General features: G+C 36.7%; 1 protein-coding gene across 1 annotated transcript in view; it reads left to right on the top strand.

Annotated features, from left to right (window-relative positions):
- Positions 1 to 256: 256 nt before the first annotated feature.
- CUL3 (cullin 3) overlaps positions 257 to 26,198 on the top strand; it is a 39,749-nt gene continuing 13,807 nt past the window's right edge. Inside the window, exons 1-9 of the mRNA XM_009286671.1 lie at positions 257 to 454; positions 7,819 to 7,932; positions 15,007 to 15,167; positions 16,452 to 16,566; positions 17,918 to 18,146; positions 19,761 to 19,906; positions 22,858 to 23,034; positions 24,126 to 24,296; positions 25,764 to 25,871. Of these exons, the coding sequence (XP_009284946.1) occupies positions 257 to 454; positions 7,819 to 7,932; positions 15,007 to 15,167; positions 16,452 to 16,566; positions 17,918 to 18,146; positions 19,761 to 19,906; positions 22,858 to 23,034; positions 24,126 to 24,296; positions 25,764 to 25,871 (1,419 nt within the window). The remainder of the gene's footprint in view (positions 455 to 7,818; positions 7,933 to 15,006; positions 15,168 to 16,451; positions 16,567 to 17,917; positions 18,147 to 19,760; positions 19,907 to 22,857; positions 23,035 to 24,125; positions 24,297 to 25,763; positions 25,872 to 26,198) is intronic.

The following is a 26,198-nucleotide window of genomic DNA, read 5'->3' as shown; positions in this document are numbered from 1 at the left end:
CTGTGGATTTGCAGCTCTGAAGAAGAAAAGTGTTACATTTTTACAAATTTCATAGTTTTCATAACTATTCCTTGAAATCCCTACTAGTTTCACAAATACTGTTTTTCCTTCGACAAAGTTTGAGAAACCTTGTGATAACGGAATCAACAAAATGTGGCAGAAGCAATCACTGCTTCTGGAGTTACAACTTCTAAAGATAACTTTCTGTAGTGAACTTTCTTGGTTTAAACAATAATGTATTGTTTTATTTTTACAGATGACTATGGATGAGAAATATGTGAACAGCATTTGGGATCTTCTAAAAAATGCAATCCAAGAGATCCAGCGTAAGAACAATAGTGGTCTGAGTTTTGAGGAGCTGTATAGGAATGCATATACAATGGTGTTGCATAAACATGGCGAAAAACTCTACACTGGACTAAGAGAAGTGGTCACCGAGCATCTAATAAACAAGGTATGTCATTTTTATGAATTAAAATTCTTATATGAAAGAATTCCCAATAGTTATTTAAATGACAAAAAATCTAACTTTGTTATGTTGCATCATATTGACATTGTAGTGCTACCCTCAAAAATGGTAGCTTAGAGCTAACATCAAGCTTAAATGACTTCATACTCCAGATACTGTTTGTTGTTAAGTTACTGATGGAGGGCAGGCCATAGGAAGTATTTGAAAGTCTATAACAGGAAACAACTTTAGCTGAAGCATAACCGTTGAGAGCTGGGAATTTTTTAAAAAAGGTTTGTGGCCTTTTGGTGGCATTTTGTGACTTTCTCAGAACAAAATTTGGTTTGTTTTCCAGTCAGTTTTTTCATCTGTGGAACAAAATAAATACCAGTGTAAGAACCTGTTTGTTATGGGCTAATGAACTAATTCACAAGTTAACGAGAGAGTTGTGCTAGGATTATGCTATTTAAAGAGGCGGTAGGCAATGTATAAAAACATCAGCTCAGCAACAACAAAAGTCCTGAGTAGTCTGCATTCTATCATTTCAGCCTTTTCAAAACCATGTAATTCAGTCAAAATGACATGCAGAAACTTCTTGTTTCTGAAGATGTATCATCTGAGAAAAGGGCTCTTCACATCTCATGTTAAACCATGGAACCACCTCTTCAGTCTTTGTGAGGAATGTTTAGGGTTGATTAATTATGTCATTGAAAAAAACTTAAACCCCACTTTTTATGAGTCCAGGTAATATTTAGTGGTAATGGGATCCTAAGTCTAGGGAAGATGCCTTACTTACCCCTTGCAGTAACATCCATAGCTGCCTATCTTTGAAAAGAGACGCGTGTCTGCTTTGATCCCGTATACTGGCTGTGGGTCCTATTACTACAGCGTTTGAAAAGGAAAGTCATACACCATCGTGTGTCTTGGATGATTACTTCTGGCTGAATTACAGAGTGGATGGGAGGGTTTTTTTCTAAATAATGCATAATGCTTGGGGAGCTTTCTGTGCATTCTAACTGGAGTTACTGCTGTGGCAGAGCAGTGTGTTTTTTCTTTTCTAAAATCTTATTTTTCAAAGGTGTGGTCCAGACAAGTATAGTCTAAAACTGCTTTGAATATGGGGCTTTTTTACTGTTTGCACGAGAGGAAACATCCTGTATGAAGTGGCTAAATAACTTATGGCTCTATTCTAGAATTGTAGCACATCTGTGACTCTCAAACACTTCTGTTTTCATAATCTGTGCATTCATAATCTGTAGTATTCATATAAAATGTAGCAAATGGCTGAGCCTTTTTGTGCCTTGTTCTTGTATATGCCTATAGACTGTAAAAGTCTGTACTTAATAATAATCATGACACTAAACTTTTATTCTTCCTAGGCTTTAGTTTATCCTGGTTTAATTTGAGGAAAGCTTCTTATCTTTGTTCCTAGCTATTCTGCATATTAAAAATTATCCATATGCAAAATTAATTATGCTGAAGTGCTGATTGTGGCAAACTGACAAAAGAGCAGAAGATCCTGTGAGTATGTACTGTAGCTGCACTGGCTGAGAGGGTTGCACAGATACCAGTGTAGAGAAATGCCTTTCTGACACTTAATGCTATTCTATCTGATGCTTAAAAAAAAAATAAATCTTCTCCAGTGATCTAGTATTCTGATCTTTAACGTGATTAATCAAATTATATCTATGTGTACGGGTAACATAAAAATAGATGACCAGAAGTTTTTCAAATAAAAAGGCCAACTACTGAGTTTTAGTAGTTAAATGTTGTTAGGTTAAAAAGACTAAATTATTCAGATGTCGATGATGATGCCGTCCTATAAATTAAATGATCCCAGGAAAAGATTAAAAAAAAAAAAACAAAACAAACCAAAAAGAAAATGTGACATCTGTCAAAAAGTTCTGAACAATAAAGAAAACTTCTGTAGGCTCAAAGCTACTCGTTGTCCTTTTTCATGATTTGCTTAAGGATGTTATGTTGACACAATTATAGATGGAAGTATGGAAAAAATAGTGCATTGTTTACTAAGAATAGGGTCAGTTCTATAATGGCATCTTATGATTGTGCCATTAGTACTTGTTGCACGATAGATAAAAAGAAGTTTTTGTTCAACCTCACACTTTCTGTAACAGAAATTTTAGAGGAATCTTGTATTTTCAGTGTTTCTTTCCAAGAGCAGTTCTCTGTTAAATGTTAAGTAGCTAATTAACAATAAATGCTCTCATCACAAGTCATTGTGGACTTCTATTCAGAGGATCAATGGTGGATGCTAGAGTTTAGAAGAGGGGGATTTTGCCAACTGAAATGTTGTTCATTAAATCTGTTAACTTTATCAAAATGAAAATGTGCAGAAATGAATAGATTTTAGTAAAGGACTACACTCAGTTCTGGGAGTGCTTCTGAGGAGCCAAACCCAAACTTTGAATTGCTAGAATCCTTGAAACAGAATTGCCATTTGCTGTCCACATCTGCTGGTTATCTTGCCATAAAAAAGTTTCATTCCTGTAGTATTCCAGTCATGCTGGTTAATTAAGAATAGATGAAGAGACTGGGTAGAGGCACTGTATTTGTTCAGATGTTTTTACAAATAGTTTTCAAGCTTGGAAAGCGAAAGTTTTTTCTTTTTGGTGTGGCACAGTTAAGAGCTATATTTATGCTTATTTAATTGCTAGATGAAAGTTGTGCTTACTCAGCGTTTTTATTAGAAAGAAACCAAACACTTTAAAGAAGAAAATTATTTAACTTCTCAACAAGAAAACATAATACCGTGTACTGTCTTTACAGCCTGTTTAATTGTAAATAAAATGATAGGTGCACACATGATCAATACAAGATACAAGCATGCAAGCAAGTTACTATAAAGTATGCTTGGTTTTGAACTTGCAGACCCTAACATCTTGTAGTTACAGTCACCAGGTTCTGGCTGCTTGATGAAGACAGTAGTAAGCCAGGTAGCTTACTCTGCATCATTGACAGGAGTCAGCTGTCTTGAACTGCCTTGTTTTTACTACAGGGTAAGGACATGCTAAAACTTGTCTTTGCCTGTGTACTGACATCATTATTAAAATATAGTACATGTAGAATTGAATTTAAAAATACCGTTGAATAAAAAGTACCGAAACCTTTCATCTTAATTCAAGCATTTAATTCTTGTGCATCTGGTATTTCATTGATTTCTCCCTTGTCCTTTGGCAATCTTGTAGCTTGATGTGGATTTTCTTCCTTCACACTTCTTAAGCCTAGTCTGTTACTTCTTCACACAAATGTTGTAAAAGTGTTTTTAAAAAACAAAGACACAAAGCTTAGTTACAGCTCTCTAAACTATTTGATGATAAGCAACATCACTTGTGTTAGAATAAAAAAATCTTGAAGTTAAAAAGCTTGCAGGATATTTTTAAAGTTCCCTTCATTTTTATGAACACTTCATAGCCTAGTGAAATCTAAACCCATGACATGCAACATACCATATACATTCTGTAAATTGTGTGTTTGTGACAAAGGAATTGATTCATTTGTTGGCCAAGTCCAATACAGTTATGTTGGTTTTTCTGTGCAGTGTACGTCAGATTCAGAGATGTAAAGGACTGTCCTAAACTTAAATGGGCTGAAACGTGCTGGTTTGGGGAGATACTAGAGCATTATTGAAAAGGAAGAGATGCTTGGGATGTTCTCACGTCCTGTAAGATTTCTTGGTCGTACCAAACATTTCTGTTACTGTCTGTTGCTGGCATGCCAGAATGCCTTACCACATGGTGGTCTTTGCTGATACAACTGGTGGAGTTCGGTAGTGACAGTGCATGCTATTTCAGAATAATAATAAAGGCAGGCATGCAAGAAAGCCTTCGGTAAGGGGCACGCAGAGCCAGTCATTGTGGCAGTGTTGTTAAGTGCAGAAGGAATTGTATGGGGTGCTGGTGCAGAAGGTATGGGGTGAAGCAAGCATGTCTACTCTGGGGCTTATAAAGGTATGTCTAGGATCCTTGGCAAGCTTTACCATTTGCTATCGTGGTGTCGCAGAGAGAAGGGGGGAGAGAAGATAGGAATCTCCTACAGGGAGTTGGAAATTATTTCCGTAACATCTATGAAATAGGGAGGAATGACATGAGGAGTCGTGTAGGAGACAAATTACTTAGTGAGCATTAGGGTGTACTGTAAGCCTTACTGACAATGTATGAAGTGTTACCTGCCTTTATCTTTCCTTAATGATGTTTTAAGATGATCTTGTGCCAGTCTGCAATTATACGGAGGGCAATTCCTGGTGAGGGAATTGCCAGAAAGTAAACGCAATTCAGAATCATCAATATTCTTCAGTGTTTTTTTTTCCTCTCAGCAAAAGGATAGCAGCTGCAGGGCTGAACAGACATTCCTGGTAAAGTCATAGTTAATCTGTTAACTTAGTTGGAACTCTAAGATTTTAGAATACTATTTATTGGACTACTTGGACTTTAGTAGAAGATGAAGAAACTCCGTAACAGAAGTTCTGAGACCTTGAGGCCTTAGTTCGGAAAGTGCCGTTCTATACTGCTGCTCCCCGCAGAAGGTTCTGGCTGTCCTTACAGTAGTGGAAATTACATAATTGAACTATTCGTGCTGCTGTGTCAGGACAGGCACTGTGAGAGAGAAAACACTAGGCCATAAGTTGCTTTGTGTACACTTAATAGAGAGTTATTTAAAGGTATTGAAAGCTTATGCCAACAAACTTTTTAAGAGACTGGCAGGGGAGGGTGATATAATTCCTTAAGAGCTATATCCAGTATAAAATACAGTTGAGCCTGAAGTTATATGCAAGATTTCATCCTTGCAAATATAGGAAGACCTTATGTAGATTATGAAGCTGCTAATTTATTTTTGAGACTGTATATGGACAGTCCTGTTTAAGCTGGATATGCCTGCCAATTTACTGCATAACTGCAAAGGTTGTCATTGGAATGACTACAAGCTCAGCTAATTTAAAGTAACATTCTGCTGGTAAAAATCTTTGAGATTGAAATTTTAATAAGGCTTTGGAAGAGCAGCAGCTGTGTCTCTGAAGGGCTTCCTTCTCTACAGAAGAGTGTGGATATCCAGTTTTTTTACTACAAGTCATTTATTCCACCAAAGTGGTTTGACTCTGCGCCTTTGCATGGCTAAGGTGTTTTGTGCATTATAGTAGTTTTCCTGTAATACTGTTGTATTCATGGCCCATACAAGGAATGTGTTCAACACTTATTGACTAGACAGCTGTTGTAAGCGATAATTTGGTTGGCTTCTGTAGCAACTAAAAGTACGGCTTCCCAAACCTGTCTGCAGCTTAAAATAAACCTAGGAGAATGTAACTGAGAAACTTCACAGAGAGACTCTTTGAGTAGTTTTGTTGTACAGCACCCATTCCTGGATTTAAAACACATTTCCAGAAAGCCAGATGGCATACTGTATGGAGCAGAGGTGGCACAGATCTGAGCGTTCCCATGTCTGCTTGGAAGCAAGTCGTCATTGCTACCTGGTGGCAAGCACCCCTTTTTGCTACCAGTTGATATGTGATTTGGCACTGGCTGGTCTAGTAGGATTATTGTGATAGATGTGTGTAATTATAAAGGCACACTGCCTCTGTTGTTAAAAAACTAAAAAAAAAAAAATCTTTGATCCTTGAAGAGTTCTGTGATGGCCTCGTACACTTGGGTAAAATTGATCAATCCCTGCCCTGGTTATCTGTGCTTGTAAACTAATCCTGCTTTTAGTTTTGCTTTGGTAAATTTTACTGGTGTGGATGATCTACCAAATAATGTTTCCAGTGTTTTTCCATATTGATTAAAGAAGCGAAAGCAACCATGTCATGTTTGTTTCTCTCGTTCTGGGATATTCTGCGTACTTTTTACAAGTACAGCTGGTGAAGTTTTTAATGTGTATTTACATTTTACCTAAATACTACATAGATTGGATGACAACAGGGCACGCGTTTGGGAGACCAAAAAGTAAATGATGATCCCTGTCAGAAAGAATGAAGCAGCTAAGCAGTGCTGGTTGTGACTTATAACTGCATATTGTGTTTTCCAAAAGCAAGGAGGAGAGGCCTTGCTCAGGTCTAGGGAGTAGGTGTTTGAAGATTTCAGAAAGCTTTGAACAACCTCCAAGCATACCTATATTACCTAGATTCAATAACAAGGTGAATATTATGGGGATAAGTTTCCACAGCTTCTTGAGAAGAGACCACTGTGTTTGTATGATATGCCATGCTATGTTTCTGGATTGCTCATCTAAGTTTATGGAGTATATATAGTAGTGTGGCAGACACTGATTTTTTTTTTTTTTTTTTTGGCTGGTTTTGCCTAATAACTTCATAAAACTTAAATGACAGAATGAAGTCTGTCAGGTGGTTGCATCTGATGTTGGTGCAGCTTGTGACTGCTTGTCGTATGTTTTGTTTTCCTGTTTGAATTCTCTATTCTGAAACTTACACCATCACGCAAGTGTAAATGCAAATCTATAAATGTAAAAATACATTCTGTTCAGTTACAGCAGAGGGCAGAATGTATTCTGCATGTTATGTCAAAAGTCAATTCACACGTTTTGTTAACTGGAATAATTTTTTTACGTTCGCTCAGGTTTCTCTTTTACATGAGTTTAAAGCTTGAGCACTGTAGCGTACGCCTACTGCATGAAAACCAAAATATGAAACTGGATGCTCTTTTTTATTAGTAGGGAGGAGTAGTGTCAAAAAGAAAGCAAGCCTGAAGTTGATGGGACAAATGAATCAACTAGCAAATACGTTCGTAAAAATAATGACTTTCTTTTGTTCTCCGGAGTCTTGTTGTTGGCGATTATGGACTATTAGTATAAGAGTCTGGTCTTTACCAAGTGATTGTTTCCTTTCAGAACTGTTGTTTGCTGTAATTTCATGCTATCTCAGCATGTCTTTCTAAATGTCATCGTGGCCAATTTTCCACCTGTACTTGGTCCTGTTGGTAACATTTACCAGTACTACCCAGTATTCTGAAATTACTTGTGATAGTAAACATTAATTTTTTAATGTTTTAATTAACATTAATTGAAACACCATAGTATAAGAAAGTAAACCTTTGAGGAGTTGTAAAAAAATATTTTTAACATTTGAGATTTCAGGTATTCGTTTGAAATTTAATATCCACGTTTATTTTGATGCTCTTGTTTTTAGCCTGATTTTTCTTATTTGTGTGAAGTCTCATTTTTCCACAGAAGTGAAATACAAGGCAGGAATGGTCAGCACCCAGGAAAAGCAGGAACTTGTTCGTCATATTCAAATTCATAGAGGAGCAAGAATTTTTTTTTTTTTTGAAGCAAAGCTTGTTAAGATTTAAATGACGCAGCAGAAACTGACTTGGGTTTATGACAATTTTTTTTTCTTGCTTCAGGTGCGAGAAGATGTGTTAAACTCCTTGAATAACAACTTTCTACAAACACTAAACCAAGCATGGAATGATCATCAAACGGCGATGGTGATGATTAGAGACATTTTGATGTATATGGTGGGTATTCCGCTTTTCCACACATTTAACTTGATGTAGTAAATTTGTCTCTTGGCAAATGTAAACAAATGAGCTGGAGGGGTAAAAAGCAAGGCATGCTTATCAGTCTTCTTCCTAAGACTACTGTCTGTCCCTTGTTTTGAATTCCCTGTGTGCATGCAAGATTCTTACGGGTGTGTGACAAATTGTAATTGGGTTCTTCTTTCAGGTTATCTCATTATCACTTGAAAAATGCGTCTGGAAAATGGTTGAGTTTTGCAATTCTTAACAAATAAGCTAGTCGGACCCATTCTGGCAGGTTATAGATGTTACTTGCATGTTTCAGTTCACGTAGTGGTGGTTTCTTACTGTGGAAAGTGTGGTGGTGTAAAGCTGCCTCAAACTTCCAGTGTAGTTTTCTTTAAGCTTAAGGGCTTGAAGAGGATAACTTTGGTTAGGTACAGTCTGTGTCCTTGAATGTTAAATTCTGATTGAATCCTTTGCCGTTCATACAGAGCTTGGGTACAAGATCAAGCAGTGAACATAGATGAGAATCTGATCTTTGGTTGCATGGTTGTAATTTTAAAAGAAAAGCATTCCTTACCTGATAGCTAAGGGAAAAGGCTTTTTCTGAAGAGAGAGGGCCTTACATTTTTGTGTTTGGGTTGTGTTATGCTTTAGGTAGTTGGTATATGTTTAAATTCCCAGAATGGTGGGCATGCTCTGAGGATGCAGGAGGGTGTATTTTTGCATAGCTTCTAGTCAAAGGCTTTAACTTCTGAAGGAAAAGAAATATGTGAGACGCTATGGTTTTTTTATGTAAAATCATTTTTTTCCAAAATATCATACTGAAGATAGTACTTTATGCAGTATTAGACAGTGAAGGACAGATGATGGGAATGCCTTTTTTTTTTGTCACAAAGATGATTAACTGAGATTGTACTCTATCTGCTGAACAACTGGGGTTAAAAGCTTATCTTGTAGCTGTTAAAGATCTCATGCTATGAAATTGAACCTGTTTGTATTAGCTGTGAAGAAATCCTACTTCGTTAATAAGCAACTAAAAGTTAAAGAATTAGGAATAATTATTGTAGCCCCATAGCTTAATTTTTTTTTTTTTAATGGATTTACTGGCTTTCATGTTGTGGGTTTTGTGTGGTGGGTTGGTTTGGGGTTGTTTTTTGTTTTGTTTTTGTTTTTTAAGTTGGGAAAAGACCACGTATCTAAAGATAAGAGGGCTGGATAAAATGCCTTCAGTGACACTTAATGATCTGTGTATCTTGCCAAAAGGAAGATTGAGAGATTGTTTTGAAGATGTACTGTCTTCGCTATGAAAAATCCTGGAATCTATTTGTGAAGGACAAATACAAATCAATTGCTGCTAGCTGCATCTGGGCAAATTTGAGAATAGTTAACCATTAGAATAATCTACCAAAGCTAGTGGTGAATTTTCAGAAATGTTAGAAGATGGAATCCAGAGCTTTCTGGGGGAGTAGCTGTTGTGTTTTAGCTAAACACTATGTATTATTTCAGTACAGGAGGTACTGGATGCTCCAAGGTACATAGGTGGTCAGAGTGGATAATGCAATGTTATCTGCTGCTCTTAAATTCAATAAATCTTTGATCCCTCAGTGTCAGAGAGAGCTGGTTTATCAGCTGTTCCTGTTTTAGCGTATTGACCAGTATATTGAGGACCAAGAAGTCCCCTCTTTGAGGAAGGGTTACATGCTTCAGTTACCATTTTTGGGGGGAGACGAGAGCTGTTTCTCAAGTATTTTTTGTGCTCAGGAGAGCAATGCCTTGACTTCTGTTTGAAGCTTGCGAGTGCTGTTACAACAGACAGACAGCCTTCTCTTTTTCCACCAAAACTTCAGAAGATCGAGACCTGCAGCATTCCTACAAGTGCAAATTGGACTTCATTGGATTATAGTTTAGATTCAGAACAGAATAATAAACAAATAAATTTGAATACCTCTGAAATATATAGTCTTTCATGTGCTGTTTGACAGTTCCTAATTATTTCAAGTGGGTGTTCAGTTGAGGCCTCCACCTGACTAATTATTTGCCTCCCATAGGCTTTTTTCCTTGTACCAAAATGAGACCCAAAGAAACAGAAAAGACACATGTACAATAAAATATTTTTATAGTATAATAGTAAACATATAATAAATTTTCAAAATGCTTTTATAAACGTCTCAAACTTTAGCAGCACTGCTATCTGTTTGTTAAACATCTATAATGTAACATGTTTTTATGATTATAAATGTAATCTTTATCAGATAGAACTATCTAATGCAAGGAGCTGATACAATGGGCAGACTCCCTCTTTTTCTTTGACTTGGAGGGGCATAAGACAAATTGTCATTAGAAAATACATGCTTTAATTACAAATTAAAGCGTAAGCTATGGTTTAAAGTGGGACTAGTCTCAAAGATTGCCAGTTTCACCTTTGTCACTGGGTTGTCCTGTTGAGTGAAACATAATTCTGTTCGTTGGAAAGAGACTAAGAGCAGGAAACTTATAGTCTTAAGTATGTGTTAATTCAAAAAGCTTGAAAAAGCTGCTAGTACCACAAAATTATAAAGTGGAGGAACATCTGTCAAAGATGAGACCTGACTGCTCTTCAAAGAAACAATTTTCAAGAACTTTATATAATAAGGAGTGATTTGTTCCTCTTTTATGATGTTGAGTCTGAATGAAATGTAGTTTTACAGTGATATGCTTATGTCAGGAGTTGTTTATACCTTTTTATTCAAGCACAGCTAATAAAATATTTTTTTGTGTAAATTATATCTTAAAAAACCCAAACACTGTATAAATTCAGTCACCGGGCGTTGTTAATTGATATGCTTGTGTTCCAGCAGGAGAAGTATATGCAATTATAATATATTATAAATAAATAACCCAATCCTTCTCCTCTTATGTTGTAGGCCATCCCAATTACTTACCCATCAGTTTCAGGAAATGTACCTATTGGTACCCAACAAGCCCCAGCCTGATGTCAGTGAAAGTAAAATATTTAACATCCTCTTGAATTCTGATCTTACTCTCTTAAATTCTTGCTTCAGCCTAGTGATTGTACATCTTAAACTAAACTATACCTGTTTTTATGCCATGTTTGTTTTCCAGCTTATTTTTGCCTATTAGCTCCCATATGATCTAAGTCAAAACAAACACCTCTCCAACCCACTTTAATCTCTTTCCTCTGTTTTAATTTTGCCACTTCTAAAATAAAAATTAATTCAATAGGATCTTTTTTAGAAAGGTATATATTTTGTACAATGGGGTTTGTGCATTGTTATGATACTTAATGACTAGGTTACTTGCTGTTTGAGGTTTATGGCAGGATTTCATTTTATGTGCAGAACCTCTTCCACAAGACACTCTGTAAAGTTTACCTTATAGCTGCATTTTTAAAAAAAGTGTATTACCTTGTCTCTTGTGTCATGGTGCTGTCTTGTAAAAGTCTGCTTGGTTTCAGGTCTGTTGTGTAATGTAGTGCTAGTGTAAGGTTTTGCAACCTGGAATTGCATAATAAAGGCAAATCTAACTTTCTTGAGATATTGCAGTTTCCACAATTGAATTTCAGGTTTACATGGTTCCATTGTATTTTGTAGTATATGTGCACTAGCTCTCCTCCTTTTGTTTTACATGTTTAGGCTACAGTAATCAGTGCCAGAATAGATGTAATACTCTCCGTAAATTCATGGCACTGTCTGCAGCAAGCAGGGAGGCACTGAAGCAGTGAAGTCATGTCCTAAGTAGCGTCTTCACTAAGTCAAGTCATGTATTAAGACATGTTCAAGTAGTGAAGTAACGTGCTGCATTTGGGCATATCTGAAATTCAGTCTCGCTGATGGCTGCAGCTTAGGTAAGCGTACCTACAACAGCTTTCACTTAGCTACTGTATGTAACAGTAGCAGTGGAGGTGCAGTTGTTCAGTCTTCTCTTCAAGCTACGTGAGCGTGAGTACTCTTGGAATGTCTTATGGAAACTGGGCTAAATTGGATTCTGTGGTGTCCCTTCTTCACTACTTGTTAAATTTAAAGCAATTTCAGGTATGCAAGTGCAGCACTCACACCCCTGGCTGTGTTATAGGCATATGGGTCGTGCCAGTTAAACACTGTCAGAAATGAACAATTACTCTTGGAATACAGCTGTGTATTTTGCAGAAGGCAGAGCATTTCCTTCTCATCTGTGCGGTGCACAAGGCCAGTGACTTGATTTAGGCCAGCACTGACAGATCGGCTATGTGAGTTTTGGCCTCGGGGCGTATGACTGTCGTTCATGGCTTACGCACAAGGGAGTAGAGAGAAGTGTTGGTTTTATTTGCAGAACTAGGATCAAAGACACTTGCTATATATATACACAACGGTGTCTGAAGGCTACATCATCCAGGTAGTGCATCCATGCAGAGATGGGCAAAATGTGGCTGGTGATATTTTACAGTAGGTAACTTGCTTTAGTTGAGAACAGAATTATTCTGCAGCGTAAGCAGCATTGTAGTTTGTGAATAATTGTTGGCTGAAACTCCACCCTTGTCTCCTGAGACTTACTCTTACCTTTTAAGCACCTGCTGCTTCTCCCCGTGGGAAGTGATTGCTGTTCAGTAGCATGTAGCCTTGTCAGTCAAACCTGTTCCCAAATGGGGCTTCCTGCCTCTAAGATAATTCTTTTTAGGTTGGGAGAGCTTCCAGTAAACAGTAAAAGTGATCTGTTACCGAGGATGAGCAAATCAGCAGTATCAGAAACATTGATGCTGCTACTCTAATTTGGGTATTGCAGAGTGGTCTGGCTTACCGAAGAGGCATTGCTGTTACATTGAGAAGAGTTTCGAGTGCAGTTACTATTTCATTTCCTAATGGCAGTGTTTAGCACTGCCACAACAGAAACTGTGCAGATGAGTCATGACCATGGCTTTAATCCATTTTGATACCCTGCTGCCTGTGCTTCAGAGGCCTGAATATTCTTTGGAAATAATACATACATTCTTTTCTCCTCAAGTTATATAGTATATTAGACACTACTTTTTAATTTTCTCTTTCATGTCTTTGAACGTGTATTTTAAGCTGGTCTTACTTTAGAATCACATTTACTTATGTTCTTGATGCAAGTGTGTAAATAAGGGAGTGAAATAAATAACCCTGTTTCTAAATAACAGTAAAAAACTAGAGTAACGTATTCCAGAGATCTAGACCACCATGTGTTGCTACACTGACTTCATGAGACCAATTAGTAAACTTCTTGGTTTGAGGCAGCACTGAGCTTGCTTCATGAGCCACAGAGTAGGCATATCTGACCTGTTCCCATCTTGTTTTTTCATTTAAATTAAGTGCTGCCTGTCTGAAGGGAGTGAGTGGGAAATCATTCCTGAATTGTGGAACCCGGTGTTACGCTTTCCTCTGGTCATCAAGTGGCAATCTGGCATATAATTAGTATACGAATAATTTTGCCATGTAAATTCAGCCACTAAAATACTAAAGGGTGTGGTGTCTGTTCCTTCTGATTTCTTGTAATTGTGGAATTTATATAAACTTAAAACTTTGTAATCTTTTTTCTGTAGTCTGAAGCATGATTTTTTTTTTTTTAATAGTTTTGTTTTCTAGGTGTTTGAGTAACTTTGCAGTTCAATTTTGAGTGTGGTAAAGCACTTAAGGTAATTGATGGAACCAGTGGAAAAGCTATTTTTTATACTGAATTTCAAACATTGACCTTTATCCTTTATAGAATTTGATTTTTTTTTTTTAATTTTGTTACAGCTCTGTAAATTCTCAGAAAACATTATCACAATCAGATTTGTGAGTGGGTATAAAACTCTGTAACTCTTTCTAATAGTATCACCCTGAAGCTTAAATGGTAGTAAAGCAGTATTTTTAGTAATTACCCAAACCGTTACATTAGAGGAATGGATTATGTCCTGACAGAAATTAAAAAAAATAATCATTGCTCATCTCAGAAGTAGTTTGTAAAAACTCACAATTTTTCTATTCTTAATGTTGTCTTAAATGGTCTGGTTTTACCCAGTACAGCACTACTGGATGTTAAGTGAATACACTCAATTTCTGTCTGCTAGTGACTTTATTAATAGTCTTTCTTTTCTAGAGAGTTGGTAAGTTGGGAGAGAGGAATAGGAAAGGGGAGACAAAATTTTGGAGCATTTCTGCGGGTAGCGGTAAGAAGCTCGGGGTGTCTGCTCAGCAGTGTCTCAGCCACTCTGTGTGGTGGTGGTTGGGCTATACGGACTTGGAATACTGTTCTGAGGATCAGCCTCGATCTGTAAACATAAGTAGTGCAGGGCTCGTGGATAGTTGGGGAGCTTGATCCTTCCTATAGACTGAGACTATGTAAGGAGATAGAATTTAAACCGGTATTGAAACATAAAAATTATTCTTTCTTGTCTCCCCCTTCTTTTCTTTTTTTTTTTGGGGGGGTATGTGTGTGTGATTTTAATGAAACATAACAAGGTTTCAAGATATTTGCTCAAGCTGAATGAAAGTCAATTTTTTTTGAGGGGGGAGTTGTTCAACAGAAGTCCTTATGTATAATTTTGCAGTACCGATCCATAAACGTTTTGATTGTAACTATTCTCATTTTGGTTTTCCTTTTTCTTCTGTTCATCTAATGATGCTATTTCAGGAAATTTCACTGAATATTGAGGGGGAACTGTCTGCCTAAAAGGAGTGGTAGGAAGATGCATGGGAGATGGGGAAAAATTGATTAATTTTTCTTAAAGAACAAAAAGGGGTGGATGGAAGGGGTTTGAGTAGATAAGTAAAACCTCTTTCAGATTGTGCCATGAATTTTGTCAGTATTTGGAGATTCCCCTGCTCCCAAACTAAAAAGTGGCAAGGCTGTAGATTTGTTCTGGCATGCTTTAGTCATAAATGCTGTGCTTACACTCTTTTTAAATAAAGTTTTGGAAAATGGGACTGATTTTGAATTTTGAGGGTATTCATAATTTCTTCTTATGAAGGAAGGAGAGAAGATGAATTTGATTATTTCTGTACAGTGCAAATATGACCAATCTCTTGCAATTTTGAATAGCATGGGTGTACCGAATTTAAAATTTTATTGCTGTGTATGCCTTTGTTGTAGGACCGTGTGTATGTGCAACAAAATAACGTGGAGAATGTCTACAATTTGGGCTTGATTATTTTTCGAGATCAAGTTGTACGCTATGGCTGTATTAGGGATCACCTGCGGCAAACTCTGCTGGATATGATTGCAAGAGAAAGGAAAGGAGAGGTTGTAGACAGGTAAGATGTTTGTAAGTGACTGTCTTTTGTTGTAAATAAGACCTGTCAATTTTTAAGAGTGAATCAAGAACATACACAAATAAATCATTATTTAAGGCTGCATTTCTGATCACAAGTAAAATTTCTCCATAATCTGGAATAACATACTTCCTTGTATGTTAAGGTTTAGCATAACGGTAAATGGGGAAGCTCGTTAGTTTATTTTTTTAATATTTATCTTGTGTTTTTTATTAAAACTTTTGTTAAATCTCTCCATTACTACCTTGTGCCAGAGCATTTGGTTATAAAGCGGAGTTTTGGCAATTCTCTGCCTCTTGTTACCCTGTATTTTCTCTGTACTGAGAGGTGGTTTAATTTTCTTGTACCTGGGGTTTTTTTATGTATTTTTGAAGTTTTCTTTTTTAATTCTATTTTCCTTCCTCATGTTTTGATCCATCTGTTTCTTGGTAGTTCAGTCGTGTCTCTGAGCTTTTAAATCTGTTCCTCGTGTTCTCCGGCCAGTTTAGTAGATGTGGAGTTTTGTGCCACACGCTGCAGATCCTACAGCTGAAGTTACTTCAAATTTGCAAGTTTTCTTGTGCTTCTCCAGTTTCAGAGCAGCTGTTCGGTGTGGAGATACGTAAACTCCATGCTACTTTGGCTGCAGTTCTGTGATTGAGATTGCCCAACACACCATTTATAAAGAGAAAAATATTCCCTGGCAACAGCTGTGTATTGTCCCCTACTGCCAGAAAGTGGAATTTTTTCCTGGATGCAGTCCTTTTGTTTTCACATTTTATTGATGTGTTTCTATGCCTAACCAAATGCTTAACTTGCTGATACATTTTCATTTTGTGTTGTTTTTAAAAAAGCCCAAACAACCAAACAAAAAACCCCAAACTTTGCACAGCAACTTCCATCTGTGCAATTGTTTTGAATTGCTCAATTCCAACCTACATGTGCAGTTTTCAGTTTTCTTTCAAGTAGTATTTTTTGGTTATTTTCTTGTATGTTGAAATATATTCTTAATAGTTTTCCAAGTTAGTAGAACTTGAGACCTGCTTCCCTATCACTGTATTTAAAATATTGAATAAACATTGTCAGCTCCTTAGTTTAGAACAAACAAACAATCTTGCTGCTGTAATCTTCTTGAAAACCTGTCATGTACCAAACAGATTTAGGATAGACTTTCTATTACTATATTTTATTTAAGTTGATACTATGTTCTGAGTTGTTATTCTGCTGTGTACTCTGTCTTACAAGCATGTCGATTTCTCAAGTTGTTAACAACTTACTTTTTGGCAGAGGCGCAATAAGAAATGCTTGCCAGATGTTAATGATTCTAGGTCTTGAAGGAAGGTCAGTCTATGAAGAAGACTTTGAGGCTCCGTTTTTGGAGATGTCTGCAGAATTTTTTCAGGTACAGCAATGTTGTAATACTGTATTTGGAATGTTGTTGTAACTGCTTGAAATTGCGAGAATTGGTGGTACTTTAAGTAATTGCTACTTATTTGATGACTATGTCCATCTCGTTAAATGAAATAAGAAAAAATTTTACTAACTTGCTGGAAGAAGTAACACAAATTTTACAGACTTACCATAATTTGAATGTAGTTTTGAAATATGGGTGCTGATAGCATGTAAAGTAAGCATTATGCTAATTTTGTGCCTGCTTTGGGCTATTTCATGCAACTTAGTCTGTCCCTGCGTTGCAGCCACAGTCTTTTTGAAATACCAGTAGCATGAAAGGTTCAAACTGTTTCAGGCTGGGAATGGAGAGGGGAGACTACTTGTCAAACTGCCTTTGAGTAAGCTTTGTTTCCTTCATAGTTTCTACATTCGTGAGTTATATTTTGTAATAAAATGAACTGAGTCAAGGAATTAAGTGTATCCAAGCGGCTATCCAGTTGTTGACTAACCACTGAATAACACATTTTCAATGTTTCCTGAGGGGGTTTGTGAGATAGTTTCAGGAAAAAAGCCAGTTGAACAGTTGTTGAGTGTATTCATGCTCCTCTATTGTTGGAAATTGATAGAAATTGTAAAACATGTTAAAAGATACTTAGATAAGATAATTTGTCTTATGCTGGATCGACTGCCTGTCATATCCTCTGATCTCCAAACTTCTTTGAAAATCAGAAGCATATGTTGCACAACCTTTTAAGTCATTGCGTTCTTTTTTCATTGCTGCTACATAAAATTAAGAAAAATAATTACTTTCATTTAAGTTTTATTTCTTGGCTCTGCCTTAAAAAAAAACAAACAAAACTAAATGTATATTTCCTCTGAAAGACTATGCTGACCAGTATGGATAAAAACAGTTTGACATGAAATAATGTGCTCAGCATTGTCACTAATGAGAATAATGAGAACTGTTGATCCTCACAACTCATAAATATGCCATAAACCGGTATTTTGAAAGGAATCTTTGCCTCTTCTCTCTCCCCATCCTTCTGTTTTCTTTGGACCTGTGGCTAAAACTCTAGCTGGGAACTGGAAACTAGGTTGGCTTAGGTTGTTTTAATATGAAAAATACCATGTTCGTATTGCATGTGTCCCCTTATGTATATAACACAGTTAGTGTAATAGAACCTTTATTTTGCGTTAAGCATGTATGTAAATCTTGGGGGTATAATGATCTCATTTGCTGGACATGCTGGGTTTGATTTGAACTTGTTTATCAATGCTGATCTGAAATAACCGGTACGTTTCTTTTTTCCCCTTTTAAAAAAAAAAAAAAAGTCTAAAGTATTAATTTGTCTTAATCACAGATGGAAAGTCAGAAATTTTTAGCTGAAAACAGTGCTTCTGTATATATAAAGAAAGTAGAAGCTAGAATTAATGAAGAAATAGAACGGGTGATGCATTGTCTGGATAAATCAACAGAAGAACCAATTGTGAAAGTTGTTGAGAGGGAGCTTATTTCCAAGCATATGAAAACTATAGTGGAAATGGAAAACTCTGGGCTAGTTCATATGCTGAAAAATGGGAAGACAGAAGGTAAGACTGCATCATATGGGAGACGGAAATGCTTACGATACTGCTTATTGTTTTTAAACATAGGATAAGTGGAGCTTAACGTTTGCGTTCCTGTGTAATTGTAAAAACACTTTGGCGGCTCTGTCTTGCAAACATCTGATAATATTACTTTTAGAGGTCATTTAAAACAGAGCCCGTACGTATAACTTGTTTCTATTTAGTACCAGATACGGGTACTTTTTTGGTAAGCCAAGTATCTCTTAAGAAAAGTACAAATCTATTGTGGTGGTCTTTGTTACCTGTTTTCCATGAGCCATTTTATTATTGTCATTCCTCTAGTATGTAGCTGTCAAAATGCATCGAAGTTTTTTGGCCCACAAGCAGTTATTTAAAAAGTGCTAGTGTAAATGACTATTAAATAGAAGTATTGCAGGACCAATTGTTGGGGAGAGGGCTTTGTTGCAGGAAAAAAGTTGGCTGTTTTTTAAAGGATAAGAAGGAGCTTATCGAAGTGGTTGAGAAAGAAGGGCTTGGCTTGATTTGGTTTTCCCTGATAGAGGTTAATGTGGGACAGAATGACTGAATGAAAGTTACTGTGGAAAGAGATAGAACGTAAGTTTCTAAAGCAGCATAATGAAGAGAGTGATTGTAGTATCTATATTTAGAAATCGGTGCTCACACTAAAGCTGTGAGAATGGGGAACACGCTGCTTAGATTAATGGCCTTTGTTCGTAAAAGCAGCTTCACGGTTACTGGGTGATAGAGTGACAAAGTTAGCAAATTTCTTAGCTGTAAGAAAAGAGAATTACTGTATTTAAAGGAAAGTGATGATACTATACTTAACCTTTTTTCTTTCATACCCAGTTAAGATAGCCTTCAGGCTGAGGGTATAATGATATTAAAGGGTATTCATGAGATAGAGGAATTAGTTTAACTTTCATAGGCCTTGGTTTGATTTAGTTAAATACTAGAGAGGAAATACTTGCTGCATTGTGAAGATAAGATTTCACATAAACGTACAAGGATGGATTGCTCTTTTGGAAAGCCGTGTTTAAGCTAAGCCACTTCTCATGATTTTAGATGGATGAAACAAAGTAGTGTAAAATTATATGGCTGACTTTAAGACAAATATGGATTAAACTCCAATTTTTACCAGTTTTTGCTTTTAGTACAGAAACAAGCATCTCGTTAGTGTTGTCCTATTTGCTTTAACCTAGATTTTTCTTACAACTTTTAATACAGTATTTGATTTTTGGGATGGTGATCTTGGAAGCTACGTTCTTAAATGCCACTAGAAAACATAATCTTACTGAAGCTTTAAGAGCACCATCCTTTAGCGCAAGCATCAACTTTTTGCTGGCCTGGGGATCAGCAATAGCAGATTCCATGCTATAGACAACCTGGAATAGTTGAATACAACCTTTGCTTTTAATTTTGTGGCTGCTGTGGTCAGCATGTTGTCAGGGGTAAAGGAAAGGAGACGTCACAAGATTCCAGTGCCTGAGCTGTTAACGGGATGCTTTTTGTGGCTCAAGTGGCTGAACTTTCACTGTCGTCTTTTGCTATGAAATGAATGAGTTACAGAAGTGTATCAGACGGAGGGTGTCCTGCATAATATCTCATTCTTGTTTCCAGACCTTGCTTGCATGTACAAGTTGTTTAGCCGTGTGCCAAATGGTCTGAAGACAATGTGCGAGTGCATGAGCTCATACCTGAGAGAGCAAGGCAAAGCACTAGTTTCTGAAGAGGGAGAAGGAAAGAATCCAGTTGACTACATTCAGGTAGTTAAATATTTTGACTTTCTTTTCTTCCATCTTTCCCACGCTCCCCAGAGTAGCAGTTAACTACATGATTGATAAGGTAAACCTTAATATTGATTCAGAAGGGATTATTATTAATGAGCTACGTTTATAATTTTGTTTAAAATGTACATTTTCTGAATTTTCTGACATGTTTAGAACTCTTCTTTTACCGAAGTTGCTTGGAAAGTACATGCTTGGGTTTTGTGCTTTTGGTAGCTGCTTTTATTAAACAACATATTCAGACTAATTATGTAACTGCTGGGAATTTTTTTGGATTATTCTGAACGATATTTGCCTTCAGAGTGAGTTGTACATCTGCTGGCAAATAGCTTTATAGAGTCTCTTTTGTTTAATTTTATGTAATGTTAGCTATCAATGTTTATTGAGACAAAAATCTCATGACAGTATTCCATGGCAAGATTAACTGTGACTGAGAGGTGATATAGATCATAACAAATTAATTCCTTCATTCTTGGTCTCCCTGAGAAACAGAGCACTTCTGCATGTTAGAAGACACAAGTGTTCTTTCTTGTTCTCCATCTCTCACTAAGAAGTGAGAGATTCCATTAACTTATCAGGATCACAAAATATGCTTCAGGGGTGTTTGTCATCTTTTCTCTCCCATTGTTTCTGAAAAGGTGGTTTTAAATTTGCACATAAAATCTTTAGAGTTCATTGAACTTTAAGGAAATGTTTTTATAGCTAGAAGATGTTTTATACTTAACATTGAAATGTGTATTCATTAAACATTGGGGGTTTTTTTTAAATGTGTAGTTGAAGTCCTTGTGTCTGGTCTTTATGAGAAACATGTAATGCTGTATGTCTACTATCATCTCTGCTGTTTTGTTTGAAATCAATAACTTTGCTAGAACTGGTTACTATTATAAGAAGCCATTTGAGTATAAACACATTTTTGATTGGATTATTGATTTTCCGGCAATGCCGAAGCAAACTTCTTACCAAGCTTGGACAAGAATCACCTCTCCCAAGGATTGTTAAAAAGAAGAGAAAATGCCCTTTGAAATTTATTAGGTTTGATGATTAAGGGCTGTTACGCTTTTTGTGGTGGGATGTTCTTAAAAAAAAAAAGGGGGGGGAGGCAAGTGATGTGGAAAATAAGTGTCTCGATTACTTTGAAGTAATTTTCACTCCTTTTAAATCCTGATGGACCTAAAGGGGTATCATAAAAAAATTAACTGAGAAAGAGTTAAAAACTTAATTATAAAGTTGCTATCGATGTCTCCTGCTACAAAGGCAAATAGCATAACGAAGCTGAAGAAGACTTACAGCCATACTGCATGTGCTTTGGCAGAGCTCATCCTCAGCCCGTTAGTATGTACCCCAACCATCTCATGAAGGTGTCCTAGGGAAGGGATTGATATTTGATTGCTGCTAAACCCCCAAACAGGTTTATCCTCCACTTCCATTGACACGATGGAAGAAGAGACAAATGCCTGTGAATTGAGAAACCACCTCACTCTTCTCACCTCAGCCATGTTCATCCGAATCTTTCAAGGACTTAAATAGCAGTAAGACGACAGACAAAGAAGCTACATTTATACCATCAAGAAAAAAACTTCATCATAGTCCAGCACTGCTTCTGCAACATGACATCACCAAACCCTGAGCATAATTGGTGAGATGATTGCAAAAGCATTGCCAGGGGATTAGATTTAAAACTTCTTATAATAATTTGAAGGGATGTTGAAATGCTGTTGTAATTTAAGGTACTAACAGTTTCTCCTGTTTAACACCAGGTTGTTCAGATGGTGTACTCCTGGAGAGGAGGCATAAGTTAACCTTGGTAAACAGAGAGATAGTGGGATTTACTTTGAATTTAAAATTTCTAATACGCATTAATTAGCCTGTCTAAAGACCATTCCTTTAAGTGAGATGGTGAGTTCCTAAGAAACATTACTACTTCCTTGAGTAATTCTTGAATGGCTTCTTTAAGTAACCACATATAAGTAGTTTCTTAAGAAACCTAGGACTTCAAGATCATTTAACCTGAACAGTTTGTGGGCAGTAGCTATACATGATAAATTTAACTCAAATTCCTCCTCTCCCCCTCCCTGAATGCTGTGTTAGTTATGTCTAAACCCTGTGTGTATCACATATACTTAGCAAGGTGCTCAGGTGATTTTAAGATGCTTCCCCCTTCTGCACCCAGAAGTTTTAGCTCTGGGTGAAGATGGTGCAGACCCTAAAAATGATGTCAAGAATCCAATGGTTTAGCTCAGAGAAAGTGGTTCAGTTCAGGCCTGTGAATTTCACCCTGTGATAACTGGAGAGCTATTTTCTTGTTTCTAACTTTCATATGTTCACGGTGACTCTTAAAGATCAGTAAGAAACATGCGACTAAATAATGCAGAACATGTCCCTGGATTGAAATTAAGAGGGGGGAAAAAACCGAACAAGATTAGGCCTGTCATTGCGGTGTGTTTTCTCCTCAAACTTGCTTAGTAGCTCTAGGGATGCAGTTAGCGGGTGCTTAGCCTCATCTTTCCCATATCCTGTATGTATGATAGTGACTTTTTCTATTTCAAATAACGTTGACAAGGCTTAACAAGTACAAGAAATACATCCTTTAAATTGTGGATTTAAAAATACGGTAAATCAGCCTGTTTAACAAGGGTGATTAAAAAACTTTCTTAATCTTTGAGTAGCCTGTTGCAGCAAACTGCACCAGTTTTTGGAACCAATATTTTAGCCAGTTTATCTGAAAAATTGCTTCCATAAGAGATTTATGGCAGCTGTAGGTATTTAAAAATGGAAATGAAATTTCAGATACTTTCTAACAATGCCGAACATAGAGAGAGCTTTTGCAGAATCTCTGACTGTAGACGTGGTCTTCACTACAACTTCATCTGTTATTACTGCTTGCAACTTCAAATCAATAAAAATGTTTATACTTTTTTTTTTTGAAAAAGGGTTTACTGGATTTGAAGAGTAGGTTTGACCGCTTTCTTCAAGAATCTTTCAATAATGATCGACTCTTCAAACAGACTATAGCGGGTGACTTTGAGTACTTCCTCAACCTCAACTCTAGGTCTCCAGAGTACCTCTCATTATTTATTGATGATAAGCTGAAAAAAGGAGTCAAGGGAGTAAGTATAAATTTAAATTAAAAGGTCATTCTCTCTGTTAACTTGGACCAGATTAAACTAAGCTACTTTTTCCAAGAATGATTTTTATATTAAGATAAATGGCAATACTGCCTTAAAAAAAAAAAGTGTATGTAACACATCTGAGCTTGTAAAACTTTAGATCTAAACTTACAGAAATATAATGCACAAGGAGTTCTCAAGATGTTCTGTGGCTTGTCCCCCATCTCTGAAGCAGTATACCTGGATTACTTCTGGCAGATACCCCCTCAAAAAAAAAAAAATTAGCTTGTAGTAGATTCTGCAGCTCCCTTCCTTTGAAACCTGAAATATCAGTTCCTTAAATATCTTTATAGTTTGGCAGTTATTCTTAATATCTAATAATTTCTTTTGAATATTAACTCACTTGGGTAGGGGAAACGGTTTGCTTCTTTTTACTGCTTTTACATAACGGAGGACTATTACCACATCTGTCTCTTCTAGCTTAAGTACAAACGGTTTCCTTCGGTCTTACCTCATAGCTTCTTTCATGAAATTTTTTGAGGTACAGCACCCAGAACTGGACAGGATGGTTCAGCTGAGGCTTCAGTGGCTCTGAATAAAGCTGAATATTATTGCATGCATCTTATGCTTTGGGAATCAAATAGTAAATTCTATTTATTTATAAAAATAAGTAATCATTTTATTTGTTGTGGCACTAGACAGGCTTTGCAAAATGAGTCTTAACATTTAAAAGCTTTCATTCCAAGCTAACTTTTTATAGTCCTAATACTGGTTTCCATCTGTGCTTTTTTAAAAACACTTAAAAACGTATCCAGGAACTTTTACTGTATTTACCAGGCATTCTACCTATCCATCGTCTCCCTTCTCCCTCACAATTGCTTTTCCCTCCATTTTAGAGCTATTTCTTTCTCCGCTCTATTGAGTTTGTGCGCTGTTCTTTTGGCTCTATCGTTCACATGTTGGACCAGTTTTGCTGGCTTCTTTATAGGCTACTGTTAGACCATATGCTTGCTGTGAATTACTTCGAGTATTTAGGTTGTATAAGACACTTGTGCCGGAAGGTTAAAACCAGCAAATTATTTTTTTTACAGCTAACAGAGCAAGAAGTAGAAACTATATTGGATAAGGCAATGGTTTTATTTAGGTTTATGCAAGAGAAAGATGTTTTTGAACGCTATTACAAGCAGCACTTGGCAAGAAGACTTCTCACAAACAAGAGTGTTTCAGATGACTCTGAGAAAAATATGATATCTAAATTAAAGGTAAGACAGTATCTGTATACTTCTTCATTTTTCTTCAGAAATATGGTTTCTTTTGGTTTTACATAAGGGATATATAGATAACATAAGTCTTGATTGCTATTAAATACAGATTTTATTTTAAAGCCCCAACAGAAAATATGAAAGGCTTTTCTGAATAATTTTGTGGAAATAAAAGGAAGGAAATACTGGAAAACAGCTGTGATGAGAGAGCAATCTAGAAAACAAAACTCCCCCCCCCCAATTTGTTAAGGGTTTCCAAATAAGAAGACAACTCCTATTGTCTAGTGACTGGATTTAAAGACAAGACTGTTAGCCTAGATTTTCTGTTATTCACAGTAGAATTTCTTATTGCATGCATCGTCGTTTTTTAGTTGCCTCCATCTGCAGACTGGTGATAATGCTCAATTCCTTTTTGATTAAGTAGTTTGAGATAGATTGGGAAAAAAAAAACCTTCATATCAGTGTCTGGAAACACGTTTTCTTTAGTTGGTTCAATTTACTGATTAAATAGGCCAAGAGATGAAGAAGAAAGTAAAGCCTAAGGTGAGCAGTCCTTGAAGCAATTTCTAATGCAGCTTCTTCCTAAGTGGCATGATAAATGGCTAGGGAACTTCCGAACCAGAGTGATTTGATCCTGAAATCAAACTTTACTGATCCTTATTTTTGACCTTCATATTCTGTCAGTGAGAGAAGCCTGTTTGCATCAGATGTCTCCAAATCATCCGTATTAATTCCAAATTATCGGTATTAATTCCTTCCCGATTTCCTCTCCACCTCTTCTAGCCTGGTGATTTAGAAGGCACAGGGCATATATTTGCAAGATCAGTCAGCGGACCTGAACTGCCCTCTTTTCTCATGTCTTTGCACAGTAATTAGGATGCTGAAGCTAACGTGCTTGCCTTTACCACGTATGTCAAAGTATGTGTTAGAAATAGGCACAAAGTCCTGGATGTGCAACTGAAACGCATGTGTTTGTGCACGTGTAGCTATATATGCCTATGTCCCTGATTTCTCAAAAGGTTGAGTAATCTCACTTGGTAATCTGCAGTAAGCCTTTAAAATTATATACTCTAGGACGACAGGGGTTTTTTTCTGATACAAATAAAGATTTTTATTTCCCTTTACAGTATCATGCTACAAAGCAGGTGAAAGTATATGCCTTGGTCTGATAAGCTTTCACAGAATTTTTTTTTTTTTAAGATGAGATAGGAAGCTAAAAAGAAACCAAAAATACAATAAGGGAGTGAAGAGAAGGAAGGCAAGTTTTGATATGTGTAGAGTTAGATCCTTATATGAAATATGAAACTTTTTAAGTTCTGAAGGTAATACAAATGGGAATCCCAGTAACCAAATGTACAGAAATATCATTTTTATGAGATTTATAAACTAACTCTTAGTCTTGCAGTTCACGTATCAGAAGCTCTGTTTTCATAGTGCTGGCACAACAGGTTATTTTGTGTATTTTAGACTGAATGTGGATGTCAGTTCACATCTAAACTGGAAGGAATGTTCAGGGACATGAGCATCTCAAACACGACGATGGATGAGTTCAGGCAACATCTTCAGGCGACCGGGGTAAGAGCGTGGGGGTCTGTGCTTGTCCTTTTACTTCAGTACAGACCTTGATCGAGGCTTGTGGGTTTTAATTTGTTAGTATATGCGTGTGGAAAGAAGGATGTTGTTAGCATCCTCCAATTATATTTCTCTTTACTGTGTTTTCCGTCTTACAAACTTTGTTAGTGTTTCCCGAAATGCAAAAGTCAGCTCGAAGCCTGATCCACAGCTTGAGCAGTGCCAATTTCGTTCCGTAAAATCCTATTTCAGCTTCCATCGCACCCGCCGCCTCCTGGAAGGGCTCTGCAGCGAGCGCCCAGGTGCAGACCCGCCGCCGAGCGGAGCGCG

The sequence above is a fragment of the Aptenodytes forsteri genome, unplaced genomic scaffold (assembly GCF_000699145.1).
Source record: "Aptenodytes forsteri isolate BGI_AS27 unplaced genomic scaffold, ASM69914v1 Scaffold184, whole genome shotgun sequence".
Lineage (NCBI taxonomy): Eukaryota > Metazoa > Chordata > Aves > Sphenisciformes > Spheniscidae > Aptenodytes > Aptenodytes forsteri.
The sequence above is the reverse complement of the archived record's forward strand: the minus strand, read 5'-3'. Positions and strand labels throughout refer to the sequence as shown.